Source organism: Hermetia illucens, chromosome 1 (assembly GCF_905115235.1).
Source record: "Hermetia illucens chromosome 1, iHerIll2.2.curated.20191125, whole genome shotgun sequence".
Taxonomy (NCBI): Eukaryota; Metazoa; Arthropoda; class Insecta; order Diptera; family Stratiomyidae; genus Hermetia; species Hermetia illucens.
In genome coordinates, this window is record NC_051849.1 from 109,485,929 (window position 1) to 109,499,504 (window position 13,576).

At 41.2% G+C, this 13,576-nt stretch overlaps 1 protein-coding gene across 1 annotated transcript in view; it reads left to right on the top strand.

The window, feature by feature from the left end:
- The first annotated feature begins 9,532 nt into the window (after nucleotides 1-9,532).
- The window catches only part of LOC119661138 (esterase B1-like), a 61,317-nt gene continuing 57,273 nt past the window's right edge, over nucleotides 9,533-13,576 (top strand). The window contains 1 exon segment of the mRNA XM_038070340.1: nucleotides 9,533-9,901. Within this exon segment, the coding sequence (XP_037926268.1) occupies nucleotides 9,855-9,901 (47 nt within the window). The 5' untranslated portion in view covers nucleotides 9,533-9,854.

Below are 13,576 nucleotides of genomic sequence, written 5' to 3' on the forward strand. Positions count from 1 at the left end.
TCTGCCATTCAATCTTTGGTGGGGAGTAGGGCGTTAACCACCCCATTGTATATGTGTGCTGAAGTGCGCTTGATCTCCTTTCAGGATTTCTGTTGTGCAGCAAGTGCTTCCGGGGCGTCGGTAATCTTCGGAAAATGGGTTCGGAAGCGTGGCATAACCAAAAATTCTCAATTTGTTTCCTATCCATTGACACCTCCGCCTTTTAATCAACTCTTCCACGGGTAACTGACCTGTGCGCCGAACAAGATCTTTGTTCGAAATACAATAGTATCACACCAGCGCCCCCTGATGATACGACGAAGGCTTGGAGCTTTTGGATAACAGTGGCGGTCACTCTGTGCTCTACAAAGCTTTGTACTGATGAAGGGAGTAAGTTGCTCCCGAAATATATATATATATATACACAATAAAATAAAATTGTAGTTTGGAGTAAGCTACTGGTCTATCAACAAATCGAGTGTTATCATGGTGTGTACTACGTTTAACTTGCCGGGATTTTGCACGGTATCGGAACTTGAGCGCATCGCTACCTACATAGCATCCGTGAAAAGGAAATTTTTGCTGTCCAATGTTCATCAATAATTTTAGGCAAGTTACTCGATAAAAGCCATTCCTAGTGTCTCCAGCCGCAGTCCCGCGCAAGCAATATTTAGGTATTACTTCGCGGGGTGGGTTTGATTTTAAGCACTCATGCTGCTCATCCTTTCAGTTTTCCTCCTCCTTACTTCCTTCACCGGTTGCAATAAATATCACACGCGCTAGATCTTCCGGTGTGCTACTGCATACAGGAAAATCCGGCGAATCATCCAGGCCAAAGCGGTGCAAAGACTGTCTGTAGCAACCCCCCTGGTAGTTGGCTTCTCCGTGTTTCCGCTCAAGCCACACCCTCATTTTGGGAATCAGCCTGTGCGTCCATCGCAGCCGTGCGTCCGACTCATCCCATTTGCGTTGCCAGAGGTCATCGGACTCTGACATTGCCGCATTCCTGCGTTGTGTGTGCCCCTCCATACGTCTTGCTTGGTATAGTCCACTCATTTCATTCGCCAGAATGTGTCAATTTGGTCTTAGCTGACGGAATTGGATGCGTTTTTAACATCGTTGAAGTGAGGCTCGAAGGTGTTGGCGAAAAGATCGGGCCTGCCACCTTCAAAGCTCTGCTAAGGACGCCATCCCAACCAGGGGCCATTTGTCATCGATCCTACCTCATACGTATTTCCAGCAGTTTCTTAGTAACTAGAGGTAACAGAGCGGTAACATTTTTTTCCGTGGGCGCCAACAAGTCATCTAAGGTAATCTTCGCAACTTATCGAATACTCCCTGTAAGTCCCCCCTAATCCTCGTGGCAAGCTACCATTCTCCGGACAAAATTTCCGCACTTCACTTAGAGTTTACTCTAGGTTCCGAACCTAGGACATTGTAAGAATACGCGCGCTGGGTCCTCTGGGACCCCGCCGCAATTTGGACAACTAGGTGAGGTGCGCAATTTAAACTTGTACAAGCATTGACGGTATCCTCCAAGACCGGTCAGAAACTGGGTGAGATTATAATTGATCTCCCCCATGCTTTCTCTCCAGCCACTTCCCGACCTGTAAGTCCAACGACCCTTCTCAGATTGATCCCATTTCTCCCTTTCGGTTTTTTGCATCATCTGAGACGATCCTGAAAGCAGAACACACTCTTAAGGCTGCTCTTCTGTTTATGTCCATTGTCTAAAACATGCAGCACTTTTCCCCAAACTGGGAGTGCATATAGCAAGATCTCATCACCCTGACTATGAGCAGCCTGCAAGTATTTCACGGCCCTGCTATGTTCGGCACCATCCTTGCGAAAGCCATACTCGTGGTAGATGCCTTTTAGCAAGTAAAATTGAGTTTTATATCTATCATCACTCCCAAATATTTGATAGCCGGCTTGGAAGTGATGATACGATTCCCAATTCTAATGGCGGCGTAATTTTTCTTGCGGCGGTTAGTGATGAGGACCGCTTCCGTCTTTTCCTATGCGAGTGCCAGGCCAGCACTCTCAAACTTAGCCTTACCAGCACTGATTGCTTCGTTTGAGTACAACTCAGCATCGAGATACTTTGCGACGACGACCAGTGCTATGTTTTCGGCCCAAACCACCACCCTGGGCTTCTGCGGAACCAGAAAGTTAAGTACATCATTATTGATGATGTTCCACAGTAGTGGTCCCAATGCAGAGCCCTGTGGGACACCCGGGGAGACAATGTACTCCTTGGGTCCATCATCGGTATTATACCAGAGTGTTCGCTCTTGTAAGCAGGTATCGACAATATTTGCCAGGTAGATGGCAACATCAATCGTGCCAGAGGCTTCCGTATAAGGTTCCTATTGGCCAAGTTGAATGCATTTTTCACATCCAGGATCACCACCACATAATATCTGCCGGTACAACCCCTTCTGTGGATTGCATTTTCGGCCCATGCTGCCGATCATTGGATCACGACGATTGGGAGTTTTTTTTTTTTTGGATTATTTTCAACATGAGCATATGCTTCGCAATATGCGGAGATGAACGGCCTCTGAATCGTCCTGTCATGAACAAAGCTCCTTAAAATATTCCCTCTTACTTCGCTGGATGGCGGGTATTCTTGCGGGCTTCTCTTTAGGCATTCTCCTTTTGCTCTTGATCGATCCTACCTATTGCCCTCTGAGCCGGTCGTCTTGCTCTGCGGTAAATTGATCGAAGGCTGGCAAGTTCACTATTCCAGCAATAATTGGGTTTTCAAGTGGGGGATGAGCAGCTCCTAGGCATCAACGTGTCACATGCTTTAGAGGATGCCTTCTGTAACATGGAGAGCTCTATCCATAGAGGTGCATGCTTTCCTAGGCAGGTCCAACCACATCTCCATGAATGTTTGTTCATCGATCGCTTTTGCAGACCATCCTGGTGTTCTTTTGGATTTCAACTTCCGGGGTGCAGGTCTCCTGCCCTGTGTCTCCCTCCGTAGTTCGAAGGTGTTTGCCTGGTGGTCGCTTTACGTAAAGTCATCGCTAACTCGCCAGGACATTTCACGTGCCAACGTAGGGATGACAAAAATCAGATTTACAATTGAACCTGATCTCCCTTTGCGATAAGTGTTTACATCACCTTCTTTTTCCAGAACTACATCCAACAGTGCGAATGCTTCTAATAAGCACTGCCTCCTTGCGTTAGTCTCTTTCTTGCCCCACTCGATAGCCCACGCATTAAAGTCATCGGTTATCACCTTTGGATCTTGTCTCCTGGCGTCGTTAACGAGATCGTCTCACAGGTCTTCACGGTCTCTGACAGTGTGAGGCTCGGTGAATGGTAGCAACTGTATATGAATATACTGCTAATTTTTGCCCACACAAAGCCACGCCTAATCCATGCTATATTGTATGGCTTGACGATCGAAAGCCTATACCGCCGCTTCACCAGTCGAATTTATGAGTTCCACTAATGATAGCAATCTCCATTCCGGATTCGTAAGTGGTCAGTGCAAGCAAATCTTGTGCGGCTCTGCAATGAGTTGGGTTTATTTGTATCATCCTTATTTTTTCACTGCTAAGGCCTTCCTAAATTCCTGGCATTTACCACTTCTTACAATATTCTGGTCATCCCGTCCCTCCTTTCTTTCGCACAAAATGTATTTGGTGTCCCTATTACACTCCTTCGCAATAGGTGCTTTTTCCCTATACCTTCGACATCGATCAGAGCAATCGATGCCGCTAGTGTATATCTCCGCGAAGGGTCCAAACATCAAGCATTTGAAACACCTCTTTAAAGAGATCTGTTCCCTCAGTCGGCAAAAAACCCATTCAATCCAAACCTTCCCCACGGCCAACAACTTCTGCGCTGACTCCACTAACAGTCGCATTGTGGCCGTTTGAGTACCGCCATAAGCTTTTCTTATGCTCACGATAGATTCTTCGCTGAATTCTTCCAACTTGAATAGTTGCTTCAAGGCAGTGCAGATCTCTTCTCTCGATGTTACCTCATCGAGATCCTTGCACTGGGTATAGATTCCATGCTTTTGGAAACGCACCGTTACATTCTCCCCAAATGACTTTATAACTTGGTTACGAAAACCGTTAGTTTTCCCGTAATAGATTCTTTCAACTCAAACATGAGATCCCCTTTCTGGGTCCTCCGGATTTCGCTGACATTTCCGCCTAGGTCTTTTAGGTCGGGGTCGGATTTCACCTTCTTCAGTATCTCCGCATACGTTAGATGTGCTCTGCTGGAGATAACAATTGCCTCTTTTGCGAATTCTCACCTTTGGTTTCTTGTTTCTTTTTTTGTTTAAGACCTTGGTCCAACCACCGCTCTTATTTTCCTTCGTTTTCGCTTCGCTAGCTGACATTCCTACTTTGGGCATTTAGGGCCCTTGTGAACTTTGAGTTCCGTTCATTAGACTGGTCAAGGCCCCTTTTTCTTTTTGGTGCCTGTTGATTGCCTAAAGCTTCCCCCTCTTTGTCTTGCGCTCTCTTACTTGATCGAAGGTCGATGACTGTGTGCTTTGGTGTCACTTGGGTCGCTTGTGGCACTGTTGGGGTTGGAATGTCCGGCTTTTCCTTAGGTTTTCTTTCTTCTTTCTGCGCCCTATTGCAGAGCACCCTGATGACTCTCACCATATTCTTAATGGCTTGGTGTACGTTCCGCTTTTCCTTGATGAATTCATACAGCTCAACTATTTTAGTCCCAAGCTACATAAAAGGTAGTTCTTCTGAGTCAGGCCTCTGCTCTCGGTGAGTCTTGGCCAGATTGTTCCTTTTACTGATTCCTTCACCTTTTCCAATTGCTGAGCTCTCATAAGCTTTCTTTTTTGCCGGCTTTGATATTGGAGGAAATCGTAAAATTGATGAGCTTCCCCTGAATGGATCTATTTGCTGCTGCAAATAGTACCTCTTGATCAGATCCGATGGTTATCGAAATCGCCTTTTTTGGCCAGCTATCTCCTTTTAGCCCATCATTCTTTGCCTTTGCAATTGGTGTTCTTGGCAGAGTTGTGCTTCGTATGAACACCTCCTTCTCCAAATCTAAAACACTTAGATGCAACGGTGGCCAAGTTGTCCGCCACCGAGGTACTGCCGTCGAGGGATATCGACGACCGGGAGCCCACTTGCTCATTCCCAAAAGCCACCGGTACTGGGGTTCCGAGCCCCTGCACCGTAACTTTACTCTTTCTCAATTGGTCCATGTTGGTTTTATGTTTTGGTTTGTTTATCCTTCCCATAGTCATTTTGGTCCACGTACCAAAGATGAGCAAACACTAGCCCATGCCCAGTCAGAAATGAAAAGTGCATGAACATATATTTACACATCAATATGTATGCCTCTTTCCGCCACCTGGGGTCGGGCCTGATGGGAGATCTGACAACTTTGTTTTTCTATGACTTATTTATGTTACGTTATCTTGTCATAGGTCGAGGCATCCAAAACCGATTGCTTTCCGACTCACTGGATCTGATTTCTTGGCTTGTTGATTCCATGCTTCATCGCAGTTGTGCAGTTATTGCTGTGAAACAGGGGAAAGCAATGAAAAGAGTCGGCAAGCATTTGGTTTTGCATGACTAGACATACGACAACATAATTAACATAAATTAGTCATAAAAAAAAGAATTTTCATTGTCCACCGCAAAATAATTTTAGCCGTACCTGTCGTGGCTCCCAACTTTCACGAGTTGTTGTCCTAATCTGAGACAGAAGGACACCATTTTAAACGGATCTTTTCACATAGTACGGATCAGCAGATGGACCTAGGTCTCAGTTGATTTAGCAGTTAGCTGTCTAGCTAGCTCTCCTTACTTTTATCCGCGCATTCATAACAGCACCCTCCTGACTTCTTCTGCTTTTCGCAGTTTATCCTGGATTGGATCATGGATTTCATCCAGTGACAGAACTTTTTCACGAGTTTCTTCTAAGTTGTTTGCTTTTTCCACGAACCTTGAACATTGGAAGGATATGCGCACTGGGTCTTCCGGTGAGGTATCAAATTTAAACCTTTACAGGTACTGGCGGCATCATCCGTGGCCAATGAGAAATTGGTTGAGATTAAAATTGATCTCTCCATGTTTTTTCTCAAGCTACTCCCCGATGGAAGGGATAAACCTATAAGTCCAACGATCCTTTTCTGATTGGTGCCAATACAATGATAAAGCGCTTCACCTTCTCGGGCAATTGTTTTCTAACAACACAATAAATAAACAATAAAATAAGAAAAATACTTTGGACACGTTTTTTCCCAATAAACGAACCGAAAATTAAAAAAAAAAATATTTTGAGCACAGCAAGCCCAAAAAATTGACGAAAATGACAATAATGAAAGAGGTTACCTCATGCCAACTTTTTCAAAAATTGAGATTACGTATCTAATTCTATATAAGATATGGGACAAAATCATCATCATTTTTCATTTTATTTATTTCCAAATAGTGCCTTACATCTAATACATTTTGCTTAGGAGTAGCTTAGAATTAGCTTAACTAGCTTAGAATTATTATAATGGGGGGTCTACCCGTCCTCCTCTGTAATTAACTTTATCGTGTAGAAACAAACTGTTATTTACGACGTCCCTTGGCTTTGTATTTTATTAAAACATAACTTAACCTATTTTCAAAACTGCGTCCGCACTAATGACGGGAGAAGGTTTTATTTTACTTACTTATATCTACCTTATTACTACTTATATTTACTTACATACATACTTAATTCTACTATATACAATAGCACTTAATATTCATATAGTGCTTAGCCTCTTTGCACACCAGGCAAGGTGTGTCGAAGAGGGAGAGTATTGGTTTTAGGTCAGGGTTCAGTATCTGGCACGGCCTGAGGAAAGTCGCTAGTGGGATTGTTTTGCCCTGCTCATGCAGTTTTCTATAATAAATTTTGATTTGGATGGTTTTCAAGTTTATTGAAAAACCGCTCCGTAATGTTGAGGATATATTCTCGAATGGGGTCTATATTTGCTCGCCGGTATACTATGGCGTTCCTGCCGCACTTCTCAGTCTTCCAATTGTAAGACAACCCAATGATCCACCCAGCAAGTGATCCACGAAGGGGCTCCGTAGCATATGATAGACCAGATGAGAGTCTTATATAGGATCAGCTTAGTTTTGTTGCTTAGATCTAGATCTCAAGTATCTAGATTGAGTTAATTTTAATACCCCAGCTCTGGTAGTAGTAGCAGAGGTCAACCAAGTAATCCACTATATCGCTAACTGGTCTGGTCGAAAATTGAAGGAGTAGACGAGTGTGTCGTCGGCATACTGCATAAGTTCTATACCGACCTCAGGGGAGGGGACATCAGCAGTGAAAATGTTGTATAAAGTAGGACCAGAAATGGATCCCTACGGCACCCCAGAAGTAACCGGCAAGAGATCGGAAATCTCATTTCCAACACTGACGTAAAAATGTCTATCCTCGCAGAAACTGATGGCATGTCTGATCGTCGGGATTGGGAATTCGTATTTGATCAGTTTATAGATTAGCCCGTTTATCCAGACGGAATCAAAAGCCTTTTCTAAATCCAGAGCGCAAGCTACAGTGGGTTTATTATTGACGTTAAGTCTGCTGGCCACAGTATCGTGGAGGTAGCTCAGGGCGTGCTGTGTTCCGTGTTTAGCACGGAAACCGAACTGATGGTCTGGAATAATGTTGTTAAGATTGCAGTGTTGGACCAGCCCTACGGTGCATGCTTTCTCAAAAAGCTTCCCCAGGTTAGATAAAAGTGAAACGGGTCTGACCAGGTTCACAGGAGGCACCTCCTTTCAGAATGGCTATAATTTTGGCTATTTTCCAAGTGGATTAGAAGTACCCATTATTACTACAGTTGTTAAAAACCGCAAGCAGGAACTTAATGGAGACTACTGGAAGATTTTTTAAGACGAAATTCGTAATTCCATCTGGGCCTAGCAATGAGTTGATAAACTCAGAAATTTGCTCGAATCAATAGGCTTGTTGGAAAGGTTCTGGACAGAAAAGACGTATTCTGTTGCGGTTCCTAGAAGTGAAATCTCTGACTGTTGAATCAACAGTCTTAATGAGAGCCGTTCTGTTGCTCGGAGGTGTTGCGTTGAGCTGCCGTTCGAAGAATTCCCCAAGTGTTTTTGCTTCCTCAGTATCATTGCAGACTCGAACTTTGTTTTGGGTTAGAACAAAGTTGCGGGCTTTGTATTTCCCCGTTAGGCTGCAAGCAAGTTTGCGGGTCAATTCCTTCTACGGAAGGTCGTCACCATACCACGGATTAGTGTACTGAGACAGTTAATCCGGGAGAGTGATGCTTTATATTCCGCATTTATTTTATTCCCGTGCTCGTGAAATTTGCGCTTGAGATTACGCCTCCAAATCTGCCTAACTTTCAAGTGGAGCATTATCTCATGTGGAAGAGAATTGAATTGAAACTCATCGACTTTTATCAGCTTAGAGTTCCTGCGTATAGAAGTGTCAATAGTGTCAGACACCAAGTTAATAGACTCGTCGATTTCTTTGTCCGACAGATTACGATTATTTGAGAACTTTTTCAAGTTGAGTTTTGGTGCTAACTCAGCCCTGAATTTATCCCAGTCAGTGTGGGCGAAAGACCTAATTGTGGTCATTACTCTCTTTTTCAGAGAGAAAGGTGAGGACAGTTTGAGATTGACCGCGAAATGGTCGGACATGCCTAGTAAGGTATCACATGATATTACCTGAAAGCTTTGCTTCATTTCCGCAGTAACCAAATTTGCTTTTAAGCTGGAATGAAATCAGTGTGTTTTCGATAGTCGCTCTTCGTTATAGACCTGGACATTTGTCTCTTTTGGGTAAAGGAAATGTGCTGCACATTCTATATGTAATCGGTAGATTCTAATAACTCTATGAAAATTCCAGCAAAGTTACATGGCGAGCAGGACGATGGAAAAAGAACACAAGTTGCTTGGAATGTCGTAGGGCAGCTGAAACACTTTCCCTGGAACCGACAGGAATGGTATGTAGATGTGATTGACACGCATTGCCTCGTTTTTGGGAACCATATGAAGAGAATTCCGAGGTATGAACGTTTTTAATGCCCAAGTTGCTCCACTAAGTATGGTCGTACTTGTTAAATAATGCGCAACTCTCGTTGTGAAGACAATTACAAATTCAAGCGGATGTTTCCTCGCTCAGTACCCTCAAGAACGAACTAACCGTATGAATGGGCTTTGTACAATAATTCACAATTGAATTTTATTGTATACAGTTATGGCCGATTCGCCTGGTGCATTAGTACTTGTTATACTTTTTTCTGGAAATTTATGTTACAGCAACAATACCCATTTCAAGTCGCCAATGTTTTGTATTTCAGTCTGAACTTGGCTTGATGCTACTATTAAAAGTCAGCATTGGCTCCATTTGATTAAGCTTCAAGTCAGCCATGGCATCGAAAGTACTATACTCGTATGTGTGCATTTGTATGCTAGGAAAGCTTTTTGAAAAAGTGAAGCTCGTTTATCTGTTGGGTGCGCACGAACTAACAAAGGTTACTTATTGTGCTTTGGCTTGTGTGTTCAGTTGTGCCACGGTATCGTGATAGTCCGGATCACATCTGTTTGCTCCTAGCGTCGTTGTAGGACTGAGTATCTAATCATTAGTCTCGCAGCTGTCGTCGACAGAGGCGCCAAACCGCGAGTGCGTCCCTATGTCCATACTTGCTATATAGAGCTCCAGACTAGATTCATAGCAAATCCTTTATTGAACCGCAAATAGGAGTTGGTTAACTAGTGCAAATTCATGTGATTTCGTCACTTTACCATTTATTTGACAATCTGCTGTGGAAAGAATTCGATAAGCAATATCGAGTGCGCAAAGTCCAATCTTACGCAGCGAAAGCAATCCCTAAAGCACTCAGTATGCGGACCATGAAGAAAATTCGAGCGATAATAGTGTTCCTGTTGATGTAAGTTTAGTTTTATGGATACATGGAGAGCAGCTGTTACTTCACCTGTATATCTTTGCATTCATAATATTGCATTAATACGGAAGTGCGAGACTTCATGTTGAGGAGGGTTTCTTTCAAGAACGCAAAACGACGCTAGAGCTGGTTTTTGCAAATGATTTTTTTCTTATATGGACGAACATATCAGGGATTTACTCTCCTACTTATTTTTTATTTATATATTTAATATTTATAGGACCCGCAGCAATATCCACTTGAGACATTTTAGATGATCCTTTTGTGTCTAACGCAGACTAACGTAATGCGTTTTCGAAAATAAATTTTGAGCTACTCGCATAAAGGCATTTAGAAATCTATACATTTATAAGCAAAAAATATTAAATAATTTTTTTTTCGATTTCTGAACGTATTAACTGCCAGGGGTATTTCTATTTAAAAAAAATCATAATAACTCGGAAACTGCGATACCTAGATATTGGAATAAATGTTGAATCGTAGTTAGGACTTCACCCCAGGGTATAAAAGGTTGCTTGTGAAAATAGAGTAAGTTGTGTAGAAGTAATAGCTTTCCACATGGAAAAATTGAGTTTTTCTCCCCTAAAATACATACATATGTACTAATTTTGTAACAAAAAATCAATTTCTGTCTTACTGTGATAAGATTTCTCTAACATCATTTATTAAAATTACGGTAGCCTGAAATAAGCATAACTCGGAAGCAATCTGAACAATAAAACAAGAAAGTTTATGCATACAATTTCAAGTGAAAGCGAAAGAGATGTCTTTATACTCAAAACGGGACCTTTAAATTTTACAATAGTCACCGGTGGATTGAATCCTGAAGGATATTATCAAAACCAATGGAATAGCTTGGGCAGGAATTATTGGAGACCAAATACCACCAAACCAAATTTTTCTTTGCGGGATGTGCCGCACGATTTATTAGAAAATGTGACATTTAACAAAATAATATGGTTTCATCAGGATGGCGCGCTTCTATATAATGTCATGGACTTTACATCTCTTCTTTAGGGCACTTTCCACAGTCGAAGCGCAATTAGTAGAGTGTTATTAAAATCTTGAGTTCTCAGAAATGAAATAACATTAGTTTGCGGCTATATAATATTGAAACTTCCTTTTTGTTTGAGATTTGATCAATTTCTTTAACGAAGACAATTATAGGCCGAAAAGATATCCTGCACAAGAACAAAGAACGAACAACATCGAATTGGACTAGTCGAACGAAAACAAAAAAGATAGGAGACTACAACTTTGAGGCCGTTGAAAATTTCTCCTGTCTAGGGTCAAAAATCACAACCGATAACAGCTATGACGATGAAATCCGCGCACGGTTGTTGGCAGCCAACAGATCCTATTTCAGCTTACAAAACTCGAGACGTCTCAAAGCTCTTATTGTACAAAACAATGATCTTGCCTGTCCTTATATCTTTCTTGGAGATTTGGTTTCTTAGTAAGAAAAATTGCAAACTCTTGGCCGCGTTCAAATAATTTTTGGCCCCCTACATGAGAATGGACGTTTTCCTAGCCTATATAACGACGAAATCTCTGAGCGATACCATGACCATCAGGTTGTGGATAAAATCCGGCTCAATAGGTTACGGTGGGCGGGTCACTTAATCCGTATGGATGAGGATGATCCAACCCGAAAAGTCTATAAGGGCAATATCTATGGTAGAAAAAGAAGACGAGACAGGCACTGCCTGAGATGGAGCGATGGCGTAGGTCAGGATGTCAGAAAGCTTTTAGGGATATCGAATTGGTGGACTTCGGCGCGAAATCGGGATAGAGTTCCTGATTAAGGCAGGCCTAGACCGGATAACGGTTGTTGCGCCGTTGATAATGACGAAGATGTTCGGCAAGACGTTCCGATTTTAATCCACTGGACCATTTTCTGTGAGGATATTCGAAAAAAATTGTTTATAAGGACACCCTAAAGCCCTTAGAAAGGGTTATTTTCAAAATTATCCTAAATCTTTAACAGCCAGAATATTATTAAAAACGATACGTAATTTCAGCAGGAAACACTCCTATTGTTGAACAATGCAACGTGGTTACTTCGAAAATCTTCATAAAAAACATTAAATGAAAGCACTTAGAATAGAGTCACCTTTTAATTTTGATTCATCAAAGTCTCCGTTGAAAATTAATGATATTGACAAAAGTTCATTTTTTGTACGAAAATTAGTATATTATAATATCAAAATTCGGGAAAAATTGGGACAAACAGCAACAACTGAATTTTTGCCTTTGGAAAGCTATTACTTCTACACAGCTCTACTTTCACAAGTAAACTTTACATTCGAGAGTGAAGTCCTAACTATCTATCGCAGTTTGTGAGTAATTATGATTTTAGTTGTCTGAAGGAGGCAATTTTTTTTAGAAATTAAAATGCCAAAAAGCTAAACGTTTAAGGAATCGAAAAAAAACATACTTAATATTATTTACTTAGAATTGCATGAGCAATCACCTGGCCTACACTTTGCCTGGCTGTTTTGAAACACCCTGTGTAGTCGATTAGTTGTGTGCTTTTATATGGTACATTGGAATGTATTCATTCATTCGGTAAACTTTCGATTGATATCGAACGATTCGATGCTTGATCTATACGCAATGCTGCGACATACATATGTACATATTTTTGCATTATGTTTCATGTATTATAAATATCAGGGAACATTTATCGGTGAATAAACTGGTTTCAAGTTAATAACTACTAATTTTATTTCATAAATGATTGTAAAAGTTTTAGTTTAAGGTACTTTTTGATTAAAAAGGAGTTTAGAGTAAGGATAACTCTCAATAATCCTGTTAAACCTCCTAAAATGAATCTGATTAACAAAATTCGGTCCGATAAAATTTCGAAACGTAAACTACAATACCACTCCGGTTATTCGGAGGTGGATGATGCGATCTGATGCAATTTAGCGAAAACATTGACATTTCCTAATATGCTTTTTCATACAGTTTCTGTAGTCATTAATTTTTAAGGTTATAATAAAACAAGTCGGAATACCGGAAGCCGCGCTTCGGGTATAAAGGTTTTGTGTTCTTTTTATGTAAGAAACTTCAACGCACATTTTTCTATTCGTATATAGCTACAAATCCAACATATTTCTTCATATTTTTCCAAACTACTACAGTCATAGATATTATCCTCACCCTAAACAAACATTTTCGAATACTGTACATATATATACACGTATATAAATTGATCGTGCCCATATTTCTGACTTACTTGGTGAAGAAAAGCATATATATGTACATATACAGTACCCACATTAAATACGGCTAGTTTAATGTACAAATATATCTATCTGAAATAGACACTACCTGCAAACTTCATTAGCACGCATATACTATATACCTACATACACAGATGTCTGTTTAGAGTAATTGATATTCATATACAAATGACTAAAAAACTAAAACAAAATAATTCTCTGGGACTTCATTTCGTTCTGGTATTGATGAATTGAAATGTGATGATGACGTCATACAGGTTGTAGAGTACACGAAATTTCCGAAAAATGGCGAGTTTCATCCCCTATAACTTTGTTAATAATAATTGGATTTTCTTCAAACTTGACCAGCTTATGCATTATGTTTTTCATTACACCCATGCCATAGTTTATACTTCTAGGTTGAACATTAGGG